Source organism: Cyrtonyx montezumae, unplaced genomic scaffold (assembly GCF_038088225.1).
Source record: "Cyrtonyx montezumae isolate F1298 unplaced genomic scaffold, pur_monq_1.0 scaffold_9, whole genome shotgun sequence".
In the NCBI taxonomy this organism is placed as follows: domain Eukaryota; kingdom Metazoa; phylum Chordata; class Aves; order Galliformes; family Odontophoridae; genus Cyrtonyx; species Cyrtonyx montezumae.
In genome coordinates this window covers 9,867,754-9,884,565 of record NW_027072100.1, presented here as the reverse complement: position 1 = coordinate 9,884,565, position 16,812 = coordinate 9,867,754, and the positions used below count along the sequence as shown (strand labels likewise).

The window sequence follows — 16,812 nt, the reverse complement described above, 5'->3', positions numbered from 1 at the left end:
GTGCTTTCACCGCGCGCTTGCAGGAACTCAGGCGGGTGCTTTCTTTTAAATTCAGAGGAGGGTTTACACAACGTGCTGCAGAGCTGTGGCAGTTATTTCGGGCTCCTCACGGCTGAGCCCACACCGAGCTATCACCAGGAGGCTCTGTTTTGGCACAATGTCCCCCTCCTCCCTCTCCCCACCAGTGCCAGCCTCGATCCAGGGCTGCCCAGTGCAGGGTGGGCTCCTCTTGGCCCGCTGACTGCCAGTATAAGATGTGGCGTCGGTACTTTGAATCACTCAGGAAGGGAAAATGCTCTGTGTTCAGCACAGCCTCCTCTGACTGCCTTTCTCCCTCCTGCTGAGGTTTCTCTGGCCGCTGGCAGCTTCCTGCAGGCTGTACAGATCTGCACCTCCATCAGCTCTGATTCAGCAAGAGCAGACTTGTGCTGGGCGAGCCGTGCTTTGGTCTGGCTGCAGAACTGAAAGCAGGGTCAGTGCTTTTTGAGCTCGAGTGAGGCTGGATCCAAGCTGAACTTCAGCATCCTTGCAGGAAGGAGAGCTACAGCAGGCTCTGGAGTGTGGCACTGCATTAGGGTTAGGACACATCTCCAGAGTCATGGAGATGTGGCACTGAGGGATGTGGGTGGTGGGCACGGTGGGGTGGGCTGGGGTTCGGTTTGGGGAATCTCAGAGGTCTTTTCTAACTTTAATGACTCTGTGATTCTTTTAGGGCAGCCCAAAGCCATGACAAGCAATATCTCCATTCAAGAAAACCAGAGAAAATTATTTTTCTTTATAAAATATCTCCAATAAGTTATATAGGCAAATAGTTAAATTAAAATAAATTAACTCCACTCTATGCTGGGACACATGGCTGTCCACAAAGTCACACTAGGATTTGCGTTTGAAAAAATATGCCCTAGATCTCTGATGAAAGATTTGAAAAAAATATATGCTCGGTGAGGGGGGAGGAGAAATCTCTGTGATGGACAGGAGGGGTTAAGGTGCGGTGCTGAAGCTGCCTGGCGCCGGTGGCATCTCCCACCCAGCTAAGTGCTGAGAGCATCCTCATCGTCGCTCCAGTCGGGAGGAGCATCCGTCCCGAAGTACCGATCACCGAAGTTGCCTACGGGGAGAAGGGAGAGATGCAGCTCTGGAGAGCTTGGGACAGGCCCAGCAGGCGAGGAAACAAAAGCAGGTTTATCTGACAGCTTGCACGGTGCTAGTGCTTGTGTAGCAGCAGAACTGGAGCAGCCCGGAGGCTGTTTTAGCACACTGGGGACTGTTTTAGCATGTCATGGCAGGGGTGTTTCCTGGCATAGCAGAGGTGACGATGGAAGGACACAGTGAAGCTTGTTGAGGACAAGCTTCCTTCAGGCAGCAGCTCAGGGAATGAGGCACAGAGCTGCTCCACCTGCCCCAGCCCAACTTCTCCACCTGGTGAGGCTAAGGGCCCCTCAATAAAACAAGGGCAGGCTAAAACAAGGCTGAGCTGCTGACAACAGGGCTTCACCTCGTCTGGTGAGCAGGCCACAAACACCCAACATTTACTCCCCTGCAGCAGCACATTCCTCCTCAGGTACTCACCAATGCCGGGGATGATCCGGAAGAGGTCATTCACCTTCTTGTCCACGGCTGTGGTGATGATCTTCACCCGGGGGAAGGCATAGGCAACCGAGTGGACACCCATCTCTGCCATCAACAGGGAGAGGAGGAAGATCTTGTCTTCTGGGACATCATGATCCTGCAGGAACAGCACAGAGCTGTGTGGGATGAGGAGCCGGGGCACCTTAGGTGTGCTATGACCCTTGTTCTGGAGCTCTTGAGGACCTTCCTGGAACCACTTTCTCCCCCTGAGCATAGGGTTTGCTGGCGTAAGACCAAGGACCCCCATAAATCCAAGCTGTTACTACCCAAGGGAGGGCTTTGTCAACGCCTTGGAGACATTCCAGCTGTTGCTGTGACTCCAACACCCTCCTCTGGAAGGCTCAGTGTCACTTCAAGGCCCTCAGCAGGGCTTTTGTACACTGCCTGGGGGCAAAACCCCCCTCTGGTCCCCACCCACCCAATACCCTCTGTACCAGCAGCACCCGCACGGCCATCATGGCTGCAGCACCCGTGGACACCGTGCAGTCCATCAGGATGACGTGGTCCTCACTGATATCCTTCGGCAGCCGCAGGTAGTGGAGCTGGGCAGGGGGAGACAGGGATCAGCTCAGGGGCTGCAAGCACAGGGCTCACCCCCATCCAGATCTGCTCTCAGGTGGCCGAAGAGCTCTGACAACACACCCGAGCCATCCCCGCGCCTCCGTACCTCCGGCTCGCCCGTGTTGCAGTTGGTCTGGATGAGAATGGTCCCGATGCGGACGTCCTTGCACACAGCTCGCAGCGCTGGCTCCATGGTCTCGCCCGCCCGCAGGATGGACACCCCGGTGATCTGCAGCGAGGGCGCCCGGGCAGGTGGGGGCACACAGTGTGGCATTTGGTCTCCACACTGGGAACCTCTAATGGACAACCCTGAAGCGCACCCCCCCCCCCGGCAGAGGGCCGTGCTGCTTCTCCAGTGGCACTGCTGGTGGCAGCCCTGCCCCAGTGATGCAAGGTACCACGCTCATGGCAGCAGGCACCAAACCCAGGGCTGATGGGAACCCCAAGAAGGTGGTGGTCTTCTTCCCTGCATGCACAGGGCTTTCAGTGCAGCCCCACCTGGAAGTTTGAAAACAACACCTTTTGCTTCTGCTTACTTGCTTCCCACTGTACGTCCTCCCTTCGTAGTCCTGTCCCTGCGGGGTCTGGACAGTGCAACTCTGCAAAAAACCCCATGAGAAGCATTAACACAGTGGCTCTCAGTGAGCCCTGCTGCCAGGGAGCCAGGCAGGCAGGGGCTGCTTGGGAAAGCTAACCAGCCCTAGGAAGCTGAGGTCGGACAAAACCCCATCACCACAGGCAGCCCTGAACCCACCTGGAAAGGGAGAAATGAGAGCGCGTGCTCAATCAGCAACCGCATCAGCCTCTTGGAGTAGAAAATGAACTCGTCCCTGCTGGTCTCCTTGTTTCTGAAAGGCAATGAGCAGAGCTCTGGGGACTCGGGGGCCCAAAGCCAGCTGAGTCCAGCCCAGCCAAGCCCCCTCCTCCCCCCACAGGGCTGTGGTGCCACGTGTTACCTGATGATGGTGTGCATGCCCCGCACCTGAGGGGTGCTCTTCAGCACGCTGAGGGTCTGTGGAAGGGGGTGGTACTGGTGGGCAGAGGCCAGGGCGGCCCTGAAACCAAACACAGGGTCAGGAGGGCTCCGAGGAGCTGCCCGAAGGCTGGGGCACAGCACACGGCCGGAGCCATTCTCCCAGATGTCAGCTCTCAATGCAACCCAACACTGTCTGGGTGAGCTCAATGAGCGGCCAGCCCTGCCCAGGACCCACTAAGGGGCAGGGAAGGGGCAGGCAGTGCAGCCCCAGGACATGCCCTCCCTGCTGGGCCACCTAGCCACAGATGACCCATCTCGGGTGGGAAGTTTCTGTGGAAAACAACATGAAAACTTCCTCCGGCTCGTGAGGAGGACCTGGGGGGGGGTCCCCAGCTCAGTGGGTGAGGAAAGGCCATCACAGTGGTCCCTGCCCCACAGGACAAGGTCTGGATGTGGGGCAGGAGCTCAGCACTGCGGTGCTGTCCCTGGTTCCCCCAGGCAGTGCCGCAGTGGCAGGCTGCAGTGAGGCTGCTTCAGAGAGCATCCGGCCCATTCAGGGCCGGTCGCAGCGATGCCAAATTGGGAACAGCTTCAAGACTTTGCTGCTGGACGGGGCTGGCTTTATGTGAGTCATCTCCACATAACTAATAGGGTTGGGAGCTATTCTTGGATCAAGGGAACACCATTCACAGGGAAAGCACACAATGGGGCCCCATTAGTCACCTCTCTACTTGAGAGCGGCAGTAATGAGATGAAGGTCACAACTCTTTGGCTTCCATGGGGCTGGGCAGGATGGGCCTCAGTCTGGGAGGAGGGCTGGGGTCACAAAGCCACGCGTCGGACCACAAACGTGCCATGGCCGCAGCCGGGCAGGGAGATGGTGGGGAGGGGGAGAAGGGAGCCAACAGATGGAAGCGCCACATGAGTAGGATTTCAAATCAAGCAGAAACCTGCATTAATTGCACACACACACATAGGCACGCAAGCAGAGAGGAAGAGAAAGATGACTGTGTAGGAATGGAGGAGGGCAGGGCATGATGGTGTGGGGCCTCGAGCACACAGCCACCACGGAATCACAGAATGGTCTGAGTTGGAAGGGACCCATAACGACAACCTGGTCCAACTCCCCTGCAACGGACAGGGACAGCTGCAGCTCAGTCGGGTCGGTCTTGGCCAACCGATGCCAAATGAGACATTCCCAAAGCCGGGGGAGGGGGGGGGAAACAGGGCTCCTCCTTGCCACCAAAGCCCCCAGTGCCCCGTGCCAGCCCAGCGAGCTCACTCCGTTAGTCACCAGAATTGAGGTTAGCTGCCCTCGGAGCTCTGCCCACACTGCAACCGCACCGCAGCAGCACTGCATGGCTCTGCCCCCTCCTTCCTGCCACCAACCCCAGCCCAGGGACAGGTCCTGGGGACACAAACAACACCCACAGCCCTGCCTGACCCCCCTGGCCCTGGGGACTCCAACCCAAATGGCGTGAGCCGCTGTGCAGAGGGCTGAGCCCTGCCTTTGGCAGGGTGGGGTGCCTGCTCCCAGTGCAGAGTGAGCTCTCTCATCCCGAACTGCTGTCCCAAAACCCTGGGCGCTGGGGCACGTCCCTGAATATGCAATCACTGTCACCCCATGCAGCTCCACGTGCCCTGAAACCCAGCTCCTGCTCCCACCTCCTGCAGCAGCCCCAGAACACCTCCCCTGCACCCCGAGCTGTCAGCAGCCCTCGGGGGACGCTGTCAGCAGCTCCTCCCTGCACCTCCTGCACCTCCTGCAACCCCCACACAGGGCGGGGTGCGGGATGCAGCCCCGCTCCTTGGGGTGCTGCCTAGCACCATCATTTTCAGGGATGGAGAAAAAGAGACTTTCTGGTCCCACCCACTCTATTTTGACTTGCGAAACCCGAGGGAAGCAGGGACCCCGTGTGCAGCCTGGGTTAGTAGCACGCTCACGCTGCACGGCCCTGGCCCCAGCCACGCTGTTAGTGTCACACCCCGAACGCTGCCGGTGGAGGTCTCCTCACATATCCCAGCGCAGCTTCCTCTGGTCACCAGGTGGGAGGGGCATTCGGGGAGACAAGACGGGAGACACCAGAGTTTTAGGGGAGAGGGGACAAACAGGACATGAAATAAAGGAAAAAGCACTGGCATTAGTCAAAGGGGGGAAAAAAAAGCCCCATTGGATCGGTGGTTCTTGGAGCTGCCCAAGAATGGCTGTCACCATACAGACCCCAACGCCCTCTCCTGGGTCACCCAACCATGTCCCCTCTGCTCCCCAAAGCACCAGTTCAGCTCCGTGCTGAGCCCTGTCCGGGTGGCACCACAGGGATGCTGTCTCATCTCGGTCCCATCCAGCACTGCACTGCAGGGCGATACCTCCTGGGCCAGAGCCCTGCAATCCCAAAGCACGTGCAGGAGCTGAAGCCTGCACAACCTGCGCCCAATGTGCACGCAGCGGTGCCCACCTCAGTGACACTGTAAAGCCAAGAGCAATGGGAACAGTGGGAGGAACACAGCCCTGAGCTGAGCACTGCCAGCAGCTGGAAGACCTGGAGGACCTGCAGGGCCTCCCATGGACCAGATGTCCATGTAGGGGGAAGCACACCATAGAGGGACACAGGGCACGGGGAGAGCAGGTCCTGCAGCCACCAGTGATGCTTCCTGTCCCCTCCCCAGTGAGGCAGTGGAGCATTCACACAGGCAGCCATGAGCACGTCAAGAAGATGTCTCACTTTGGAAACTTATTTTTCTCCCCCAGAACAAAAAAATAAAAAAATAAGAAAGAAAGAAAGAAGAAGAAAAAGAAAGAGAAAAGAGAGAAAAGGGACGGCCATCGCTCAGGAAGGCTTCAGGGAACATCCTCAGCCCTTTGTTGAGCATGCTATCAAACAGGAAGCAGACAAGAGACATCCAGCTACAAAGGAGTGATGCAGTCAAGGCATTTCAAACACGTACAGCAGCTGGCTTTCACAGCTGACATTTCAAACAAGGGCTATCAGACTGCGCCACGGGCTGATATTTAAAGACACAATTGGCAAAGGGCATGCCAAGCTGATCCAGACCTTGGGAGAGGAGGAGGGGATCGATCGGTGAGGGTAAGTCAGCTGAGAAGAGCAGTGGCTCCCCGAGCCAGGCTTGCTGCTACAGGGACAGCAAATGGGCTGCAGGTGCTGCTGGGCACAGGGAGAATCACCTGGCATGATGCAAGGGGAGTGTGTGGGTAACCACAGCTCCAGCACACGCGTGGTTAAACGTGGGGAGCTGGATGGGATGCATCCTGATAGCAACGACCCCAAGACCTGAGCTTCAGCCTGAGAGGATGCAGAGGAAAGTGGAGGTGATTCCGGCTGCCAGTGGTGATGGAGCCACCACGGGTCTGGGGCACCACTCTCTTAAACCTCCTCAGAATTCACTCACTGCATAGAACCACTGAATGGTTGAGTTGGAACGGACCTTACAGCCTGCTCAGCTCCAACTGCTACCACAGACAGGGCCAGCTCCCATAGACCCTGCTGCACAGGGCTGTCCACGGTCGTGGGCACCTCCAGGGATGGGGCATCCAGAGCACTGCCAGGGCCCCACCACCTCACCACGGAGCATCCGAGGTCAGGCAGAGGCACAGCAGCCTGCGTGAGGAGCAGGAGGGTACCCCGAGCCGGGGCCAGGCCCGAGCATCCAGCTTCTATTCAATGGCCTGGTGGTGTCCCCAGAGCCAAGAGACAGTTACACCAGAATGACAACAGTGACATTTTGAGGAAGCCATTCAGGATGGGGAGTTGCCTGGATGAGAAGCCCACTCCCTGCCAAGTGCATCATGCTGGATCTGCATCCCATGGGGCTGCAGAGGAGCGGATGGGAACCCAACATCACTCCAGGAGCATCAATGGATTTTCACAGGATATTTTTTTCAGACTTTCTGGCAAAGGCACACATGGGAACCAGGAGCCATACACAGAACTTAAACATTCCTGTGGCTGTGGTTACCAGCCTGGAGGTCAAAGTCACTTCCCTCAGCTGGCTGTCACTGCACTGCCCACACTGACATCCTGCTCCACACATGGAGAAAATCACCTGTACCGAGGGCCAGATTTGATTAAAGCAGGGAATCACTGGAGAGAAAGGCAATGTGATATAGATCTATCTGTACACACATATCTATGCTACAGAGCAGCTTCCCACCTGAGCCTCCAGGCACACAGGGGGCTCACACAGGGCACTGTATGGAAACACCAGGCCCCACGGTGCTGAACAAGCAAGAAGTAAAATAAAACATCCAGTCGCTCAGGCTGGGAAATAAATGGCTTGAGGAGAAGGAAGTAAAGCAGACAGCCTTTCCCTGTTCATCTCTGGTATTCTGAAAGCTTTTGTGTGCCAAATATAAGTTTCTGGGTTACTTGCCTAAGCGTCTCCACATAACAATGAAGATCTAAATGGAAACCTGAGCGCAGTGATGCTCTGCCTCCTACACAAACCCTGTGAACCCAGCTGGCTGCCCCACGGAGGCACGTCCCACCAGGATCCAAACGCTGCAGGGGGAGGAAATGGCTGCACGCACTGGAGCATCCAGCCAGGGTTGGAAGGTGGCTCTGGATGTCTGTCTTACAGAAGGGCAATGGGATCGGATGCTGGCACACAGAGCGCTGCTGCAGAGCTGGTGTCATGGCCAAGACTTGGTGCCCTTACACCACGGGTCATCCTCGCCTGCGGGGCAGGGTTAGGCCAAGCAGTGCCTGGCATTGGAAATGCCTCTGGCTGCACGGACAGGACAGAGTGAGGGGCTCTTACCTGACACTGAGTTCACGCTGCGGCAGCAACACAAAGACACAATGCAACCGGTATTAAGCATTGCCAACACCAGGGGCGTTTCAAGACAAAAGAAAAGGAAAAATAGGAATATGTTCCTGCATTCACATGTAGCTTTTTTTCCCCTTCTTCCCCTCCCCAAAGAAATGCTAAGCCCCGGCCAAGCCCTCGTTCTGGGCAGGAGCTGCCATGTCTGCTGGCTGCAGATCTCCCAGGGCTCTGGGCTGTGTCCTGTGCCCTAGGAGCAGGGTTCAGACTCCTGACAGAGTGTACTGCTGCAGATTGGGGTGGCCAGAAAGCCCTGGGGCTGCACAGAGCTCACCAGGGGCTCAGGAAGGTCTGCAGGAATTGAGCCCTTTACTTACAAGGGCATCAATGTCCCAGAGCATTGCCCTGAGCACCGTCACAGCTTCAACATCAAAGCCATGAATAGCACGGAGCAGGCTGTGTGACTCAGGGTGCAACACGTAACCATGTCCTCTGGTGGATGGGTCCCAGGCTCAAGGCACTGGCCCAGAACCATACGAAATATGACTGTCTGAAGCCATCGATGGGAAGGACATGGTTCAGGCTGCAAGTAAACTGTGGCAAGGCTTTGGGGTTTGACACCCAGCATCAAAGTGGAAAACGGAGTTCTGGACTGGGAAGGCTGCAGCAATGGCTGCAGGGGGCAAAGAGGAGAAGCCAGAGCTGGAGAGCAGAGGTGCTGGAGCCAGGCAGGATGCTTTGTCCCCACATGGCTCGCTGCCCCCAGGGCACTGCAGTGTGTGGGGTGGGTTCGTTCCCAGCAGAGTACTGGGACACAGAGAAGCAAGGCACAGAGCAGTTCACGGAGCTGAAGCCAGGACATACCTCCTCCAGCTGGCTGTGCACGTGCTGGACAATCAGGTCGATGGCCACCGTGTTTCCACTCCCTGGAGAGAGCCAAAAGCAGAAGAGAAATGGTGAAGTGTGGCCGCAGAGGCTGGCACTGCCCAGCTGCAGAATCCAGAACCTGCTCTTGTTAAACTCCATGCAGTTGGTGATGGCCCAGCTCTCCAGCTTGTCTACATCTCCCAGCAAGGCCTCTCCACCCCTAATGGAGTCAACAGCTCCTCCTATAATGTAGTGCTGTTCCAGAGCCGTGGGGATGTGGCACTGAGGGACGTGGTCGGTGGGAATGGGGGTGGGGTTGGTCTTGGAGATCTGACAGCTCTTTTCCAACCTTAACGATCCCATGGCTGTCAGCAAACTTGTTCAAAACACTTTCTAGTCCTACAACCAAGTCACCGACGAAAGCACTGAAGAGAACTGGACCTAAAACGGAGCCCTGATGGAGCCCCACTCAGTATAACGAGCATGGGGCCGTACCTCGGGGCACGACGATGTCGGCCAGCCGCATGGTGGGCTGGATGTACTGGTCGAAGGCGGGCTTCACAAACTTGTTGTACTGCTTGATGACGCCCTCGATGTCGCGGCCGCGCTCGCTGATGTCCCTGCGCAGGCGGCGCACCAAGCGGATGTCCGAGTCCGTGTCCACGAAGATCTTCAGGTCGAGGAGCTGGAAGGAGAGCAGCACGAACTAACCGCACCAGCTGAAGCTCCAGCAGCTGCAGCCAACCCCAAAACCTGTCCTGCTCCAGGACCTGCCCCCACCCACACGCAGCAGCAGCACTTTGGGGGATGCCATTTCAGAGCAGGGGGGTGGGATCCCTGCTGCTTGCCCTTGGTGGAAGGAGATGTGGAAAGAATGCTGCACCCAGATATCCACTGGAGGTCATCGTTGCTCCAGGAAAGTGCAGCACAAACGCTCCCTTGGCAGGGAAGGGAACTTCCTAGACGGAGCTTGGCTATGCTTGTGCATAGCTATGAGCCTATAGGGCTTTCATGCAGCCAAGCACTTCCCAGGAATGCCTGAGGTGATGGACGAGGTCACCCTGGGAATATCAGGCCGTGCAGAGCACGGGAGCAGCCCACTTTGCTGCAAGCAGAGACGGGCAGCATGGAGGTGTGCTATTTCTGGTCATGTTGATGCACCTTTGCTGCCAAGGACCAGGTCACCACGTGGCTCCATATTCCTGGGAAGGAATGGCTGAGACATGGCTCTCTGCTCCACATCTGCCTGGGCCTCTTCCCCTGATGCACAGCCTCAGGGTGGGCATGCAGGCAGAGCTGGAGCACCGTGGGAAGACAGTGTACCCAGTGCCCCCACTGCAACCAGGACACCCAGCACACCCACTTTACCCAGCAAAGCCCGGGCTGCAGGATGGGGCTGCCTCACCTTCAGCAGTTCCTTGTCTGCGAATGCCATGATACCTTCAAAAATAATCACATTGGCACCATAGAGGGTTTTCTGCAGAGGCAAAATCGATGTGGTTGGATAGAGAACGTGTGCAGAGATACCACGCTCCAGGGAAGATGACAATAACACAATGCACCATCAGCTCCTTCTCTATTTCTCATGCTCTGGAGTCACTACTAGGAGCCAAAAAGCTCTCAGTGACACAAGCACTTAGGTTTCCTCCTCGGTGCAGCCTGCTGCCTTGCAATCTGCAGGCAGGCTGTACAGAGCTGGCAGCCCCCCACCTCTTCCCACACCCCTCCGTGTCCCCTACCCATTCCTTCTTCCTGCTGTGGGTGGTGAAGTCGTAGATGGGGATCTTCACGCTCTTGCCTTGCTTCAGCTTCTTCAGGGTGGCGATGATGAGGTCAAAGTCAAAGGCATCGGGGTGGTCGAAGTTGAAGTCGTTGCTGGCTGCCTGCTCCTGCTGCTGCTTGGTCAGCACCTGGCCCAAAGAGGGCTCAGTGAGTGGCCATCCCCTCTGCAGCCCCGGATCACCATCACCCCACTGCGGTGCCATCTCTCCTCCTGACCCAATGCCACAGGGTCAGGGGAAAGCAGGAGGATGCTGCCTTGTCCCCACCACGTTTCCCCATCGGGCTCTGCAGCCTCACCTTGTAGAAGGAGTCCATGGAGAGCAGAACCACCCAAGGGACATCCAGAGCCTCGATGATCATGGTGGCCACCGTGGTCTTCCCAGAGGCACTGCCCCCTCCCAGACCTGCCAGAAAGAAGGGATGGGGCCACGGAGCCCTGACCTGCCTGCAGGTCATCTCTGCCACACCGACCACAGAACGGCTTGCCTTGCATGACCTTAAGCACCACCCAGCTCCAACCCCAGTGGCACTGGATTATCCTCTCCACCCATCACGACTCTGTGACTGCAATTCTGAGGCTGTGGGAACACAGGGGAAGCAGGAACCCTCTCTGGCTCCCCCAGCAGCACCGACAGGACACAGCCACCCGTGCCCACCTATGACAAAGGCCTCCTTGGACTGCGTCCCGTGCTCATTGTACCAGGGCGGCCGCCCTGCCGTGTAGATGGTCCTTTTGCTGGTGCGCAGCAGCGGGGGCTCCGACTTGCACTGGCTGGTGGTCCGCTTTCGGGGCGGCTTGGAGGAGCCCACTGCTGGGTACAGCCTGTCCAGGGACTCGGCACTGCTGTTGCTGGGGAGACAGAGGGAGCAGTGGGTTCAACGAGCACAGCATCCCCACCTGCAGCTCTGTAACTGTGCCCAAATCCCACACTATGTAGGGCCGAGATCCTTCAGGAGCATCCCATGAGCTTCCCAGCAGCAGGCAGTGGGGCTGCAGGCAAGGACACCCGACCTGGGGCTGCAGAGCTGCTTGTGCCTGTGCTGCTGCATGGGCTGGAGCTGCTGAATGCTCCCTCTTATCTATGCTGAGAGGGAGAGGAGCAAAGGGAGCCCAGAGCCAGCATTTGGCAGTGGGATATGGTGGCTGTGAGGTGATAAGGGCAGGAGATGAGCTGTATGTGCACGGCCGTGGCATTGTGATCAACACCCAGAGCCAGTCCTGCTTCTCCAGAGCCAGCATCTCAGAAATCAGCCTTTCTCCCCCAGAACACCCAGGGGACACAGAGGTGGGATGGGATAGGGACAGTATTTCTGCCAGGTCCGAGAGCTCCAGTACCACTAGGTACAGCCTGGTCGGGCCTTTGCTGCCTCTCAGCTCTGCTTTGCTCTTTGGAGGGCTTAAACTGCAAGGCTTTGCAGGATTTTATTGGGTTTTAAGCTGTTTTGGTATGAAGATTAGTCCCCTTCCCTCCCACGGCCCCTTTTTAGAATAATGCGAGATCATGACCAAAATTTCAGACCGGCCATCTGTGCGTAAAGCTGCCCAGTGCTCCCAGCACAGAGTGCACCCCGTGCACCCACTGCAACCCAGCCCTCCCCAGCACCGGGAGCTCTCACCACCAGCATCACCCCAGACCGCAGCCCCGCTGTGGCAGTGCTGCTCACACTGCCCCATCCCGCAGCGCTGCCATCCACGTGCAGCGTGCTCCTGGCTGCCTTAATCCCATTTCCAGAGCCTCTCTGCTTCCCCTCATCTCACCCGTACCCCCACGGACCTCAGCGTAAATCCTGCACCCCGCCTCTCAAACTGCTGCCGTGATTTATCTCAGACAAACACCGCTTTGGGGCTGCGCGACCGCTTCGGAGCTCTGCAAAGGTCACAGATTCCCTGCGCGGTCCCCGGGGCTGCCCCGACTGCTTCTTGCTCCTCTCTTCTCCTCTCCCAGTTTCCTCCAGTCCCTTCCCACCGTTCAGGGCTGCACTGCTGACCCGATGCAGAGTGCTGGGCACTATTTATAGCAGTGGACCCTGCAGCGCTGCCCTCGTCCTTGTCCTGCACACGGGGCCCCTCACTCGGAGCAGCGTGAGAGCAGAACAAGGTAAATCCAAATGGGAACATCACCCGGGGTGGGGAACCCTCCTGTAGAGCCCTCCTGGGGTCTTGGGGCACCCCGACCTCCCCTGGGGTTGGGGATCCTCCGCAGTCCCCACTTGCCCGTGCATCCCTTTCACTTTGCTGGGGGTAGCCCCGTTGGGTCGGTCCCTTGTGTTGTGATGCCCACTCCCCATCCCCTCTGCTTGGGGAGAACCGTTAACCCTAAACCCAAACCCACCCCAAAAGGGGAGCTCACCTGCCCGCGGGTGCCAGGGCCCGGCAGCCCGAGATGCGGACGCTGCCGTAGGTGGGGGGGCTGCTCATGGCTGGGGGGGGTCGGTGCTGCTCGGCTGGGACGAGCCATGCACGAGATGGCCCCAAGTGGTGCGGGGGGGGCCCGGAGCCAGGAGGCACTGTGGGGAGGGGGGGTGGGGGGGGGCACAGCGCTGGGACGGGAGGTGCTGGGAGCTCAGCGTGCATAAGAGGATAGCTTAACGCCGAGATTATGTTCATTACCTGATATTAATAGCTCTGGCTTGATTAAAGAAAAAACAAGGGGGAGGGAGGGGGGGGGAGCAGGGGTGACACCTCCTGCGGGCGGACCAACAACCAACAGCTGCACAGGGGCTCCTTTGGGCACTCAGAGCATGGGACCGCTGGGCACGGTGAGCGTGGGGCTGGGGGGGTCCTGGGGAGGGATGGAGCGGGGGCAGTGCGGGGGCTCCGAGCCTCCCACAGCTCACAGTGTCCATCTCGGAGCCCCTCCGGCTCCGTGGGAAGGGCCACCAGCGGTAAACAAGTGTGAAACTCAACACCGGCGCTAAGAATAACGCTGCTCGGTCGTCCCTGTGCCGCCTGCTCCCCTCCCCTCCCCTCCCCCCCCCCCTAACCCCCCGGCATTTCGGCAGCTCCGAGCCCAGCGCAGGGCTCGGAGAATCAGCTCCGAGCTATATCCGCGTGGGGACAGCGGGGACAGCTTTGGGGATGGTCACCAAATCACCCCCAGCACGGGCAGGTGGCGGCTGCGAGGGGGCAGTGCAGCACCGAGCTGGGGAAGGGCTGGATGGGGCAGGACCTTCTTCCTCCTCCTCTTCCTCCTCCTCCGGAGATGTGGGGATCCCACGGTCCCGGTGTGCAGCGCTGTAGGACAGTGCCAATGCCGCGGGCAGCAGTGGGATGAGCGCGGGACTCCAGCAGTGCCAGCACAGTGCTGGGGGACACGGGGACCCACGGGCGCACCCGCACCGCTGCAGCCCTACAGCTCTGGAAACGCACTCATGGGGCTTAAGAATAAAGTGCCCTTCCGCAGCGATTTCTCTTCTTTCCCGAAACAAAAAAGGGGATCAGAAACCGGAACCCAGCGGTTCCGCGTCCCCCAGTGCGCTGCCCGCATCCTGCCGCCGTCCTCACCTCGTCCTGTGCGTGGGGGCTCCCGTGCGGGATGGGATTTTATTCTTTCCTACCGGAAGGTTTCTAAGCCCACATCCCACCGCTGAGGGATGGGCTGCAGGAGCAGCGGGCTCGGGCTGGAGAAGAACCGACGCAGAGGGGAAGGGATGGAGATGCTCTGAGCGGCGCGGAACCACGCACGGTCGGACCCCACGGCCCTAACCCACCCCCCGGCTGCCCCCACCCGCGGGACGGACGCAGGAAGGGCCACGGAGCCCCGCGTGTCCCCGCAGGATCTCAAGCACAAAAGGATACGCAAACAAACACCCCACCCCATCCCGGCCCTCCGGCGCTGCGCACGCGGCCCCCGATCCCCGCGGCGCTGACTCAGAGCCCGACCCACGCGGGGACGCGCTCCGCTCCGTGGGGACGCGCGGATCCGCACCGCCCGTACCTCGCGTCCGCCGCCGGGGCCGCCTCGGCCGCCGGGGCCGCGGCCATAGCGCTGCCGGGAGAGGCCGGGCCGGGCCGGGTAGGAGGTGCGGAGCGGGGCCGGGAGGGGCGGAGCTGCCGCGGGGATCCCCGGGACATGTAGTGCGGGAACGGGCACGCGTGGGTGCTGCGAACACGCGGTGCTGTGGAAGCGGATGGGTGCTCCCCCCCCCGGGGGCACATCCCCACCCTCCGGGCTCAAACGCTGGGGTAAGGGAGCGCTAAGAGCAGGGGGAGCACGACGAGGAAGAGGTGACATCGGACGGCGAAACGACGACGACCGTAATAAAAAATCAATAAACATTTATTCGGTACAGCTGCTTTGAATACATACAGCACACGGAGCGATCCCGACGGTGCGCGGCACAGTGCTCTCCCGCTGAGGATCTGTCCGTGGTTTTAAGAACGGATCGTCACAGACCGGGAGGTCATCGTAAGAGTTTTACTGTTCAAACAAGGTTGGTTGGGTGGGTTGTTGTGTTTGGGTTTTTTTTTTGTTTGTTTTAATTTTTATTTTTTGCAAATAAACACTTTTTTTTTAATATATATATTTATATATTTATATATATGGTTACAAGTGATAAATTGAAAATTCTTAATTTTTTTTTTATTATTATTTTTATTTCTCCCTCCCCTTCTTTCCCCCTCTCCACCCCCCAAAAAAAGCGCTCCTAACCCGGCATCGACGGGAAACATTCGGGTATGGCATTGGGGCGGGCATCGCGGGGAGAGGAAGGAACAGAGGGCCCGGCAATTATGTGCGGGGGGACAGCGCTGCCGGGGGGGACCCGTGCAGCGGGGACATGTCACCGTGGGGCTGGGGGGGTCTCCTTCCTGCCCCTCCCCCCCCCCCCGCGCCCCGTGCTGCCACGTGTCCCGGCCGTGTGCTCCGTGGGGTGGGTAGCGCCGGTGCTGGGCGCTGCCGGAGCCGTCGGTGGGGTGGGCTCTGTGGGGAGGACGTGTCCCCCCCTCCCCACGCACGCAGGTGTAGCCCTTTCCTGAGTGATGTGCGGCTGTGGCGGTACCGGAGGGGTCGCGGAGGGGGACCCGAGATGGAGGAGATCCGGAGGTGCTGAGCTCACCGCACCACACCGACCTTAACCACCCCCCCCTCCCCACTGCCGACCCAACCGGCATTGCTTTGGAACGGGAAATCAAAGTGCTCAGAGCAAAGCAAAACGAAAGCGTTTCCTGCTCCGCAGGGCAGAGCCGGGCGCGGGGGATGCGCGGGGCTCCCGGTACCGGCAGCGGTTCCCTGGGGCTGCCCCCAAACCCGGCCCTGCCCCAAACCCGGCCCTGTCCCAAACCCGGCCCTGCCCGTCGCTGCTTGGGAAGGAGTACCCCCCTGCGCTTTGATGATCACTCATAGGTTGGTTTTCCTTATTATTCTTGCAGGATGCCTCCTCCCTCGAGAACAACACAGTGGGACAATGCATCCCTGCTGAATAACGATGAGCGGGGGGGAAAAAAAACCCCACAAAACAAAAAAACCCCAAACCCCAACCGTGAGGAGTTCAATTCCTCCTAAACACGTCCCTTTTCCCCAGGGCACCACGTTCACACGGGGCTCAGAGGCTCTGCTCTCCCAGCTGCAGGCTGACAGCACCCCCGAGCTGTCCCTCATCACAGCACCCTGCGGTGCAGGATGCCACCCCTCCTCACCTCCCCCCCTTTTTGCTCTGCTCTGCCCAGAACCACCCCACAAGAAGGGATGACCGTGGGGATGCATCTCCCATCCCGTGGGACATCCCAGCTGCCACCTCTGAGCCCTTTGCTGCGGGGCAGCAGCACTGACACACGGACTGGGTGAGGCTGGGAGGCAAACAGGGCCAGCAGAGCGGCTAATTACGCTTCCTCTCTAATTGCTCCACAGCCACAGAGACCAGCAGTGCCCTGAACGCATTCGTTCCCTCGCTGTGGGGCAGTGCAGTGCCCGGCCGTGCAGATGTTGGGCACTGGCTCCCAGAGATGCCACCACGCTGCCCACGTCCCCACCCGCAGCGCACTGGTGGGGAAGGATGTGAAGGGAACCAGGGGATGCTGCTGAGATGGGCTGCGAAGAGCAGCGAAGGAAACTGAGGGCTGGGATGTCAATCCAACCGAGTAAAAGTGGAACCTCTTCTCCCACAAAGGTCGCCTTCCTGAGCCCCGATATGGGGGAGAGTGCAGGAAAACCAGAGTTAAGGTTTTCTGCTGTTACTGAGAGAAAACCCTGGGGAGACATGTCCACAGCCCGAGG

The 16,812-nt window shown here is 58.9% G+C and overlaps 1 protein-coding gene across 3 annotated transcripts; it reads right to left on the bottom strand.

Moving 5' to 3' along the window:
* Window positions 1-741: 741 nt before the first annotated feature.
* UCKL1 (uridine-cytidine kinase 1 like 1) lies at window positions 742-14,626 on the bottom strand. 3 transcript variants are annotated; one of them, XM_065754470.1, is made up of 15 exons: window positions 14,536-14,626; window positions 11,254-11,447; window positions 10,895-11,001; window positions 10,555-10,725; window positions 10,221-10,292; window positions 9,311-9,500; window positions 8,813-8,874; window positions 5,182-5,201; window positions 3,147-3,245; window positions 2,945-3,038; window positions 2,727-2,789; window positions 2,297-2,419; window positions 2,064-2,171; window positions 1,570-1,726; window positions 742-1,108 (listed from the first exon to the last, which is right to left on the bottom strand). In XM_065754470.1, exons 1-15 carry the CDS (start codon window positions 14,580-14,582, stop codon window positions 1,032-1,034), a joined length of 1,584 nt encoding a protein of 527 aa, XP_065610542.1. In that variant the 5' UTR covers window positions 14,583-14,626; the 3' UTR covers window positions 742-1,031. The 3 variants fall into 3 exon arrangements, with proteins under 3 accessions (XP_065610542.1, XP_065610541.1, XP_065610540.1); XM_065754469.1 differs by lacking the exons at window positions 5,182-5,201; window positions 14,536-14,626 and adding exons at window positions 7,943-7,959; window positions 12,949-13,026; XM_065754468.1 differs by lacking the exon at window positions 14,536-14,626 and adding an exon at window positions 12,949-13,026.
* Between the last annotated feature and the right edge of the window lie 2,186 nt (window positions 14,627-16,812).

Bases quoted from the DNA above. Each gene is read 5' to 3' on its own strand.
- UCKL1 (XM_065754468.1), bottom strand. From the start codon at position 13,016: ATGAGCAGCCCCCCCACCTACGGCAGCGTCCGCATCTCGGGCTGCCGG. The intron at 10,726-10,894 runs GTGAGGCTGCAG...TCTTTGGGCCAG, and splicing joins CCATGGACTCCTTCTACAAG to GTGCTGACCAAGCAGCAGCA. The intron at 3,039-3,146 runs GTAACACGTGGC...ATTGCCTTTCAG, and splicing joins GGCATGCACACCATCATCAG to AAACAAGGAGACCAGCAGGG.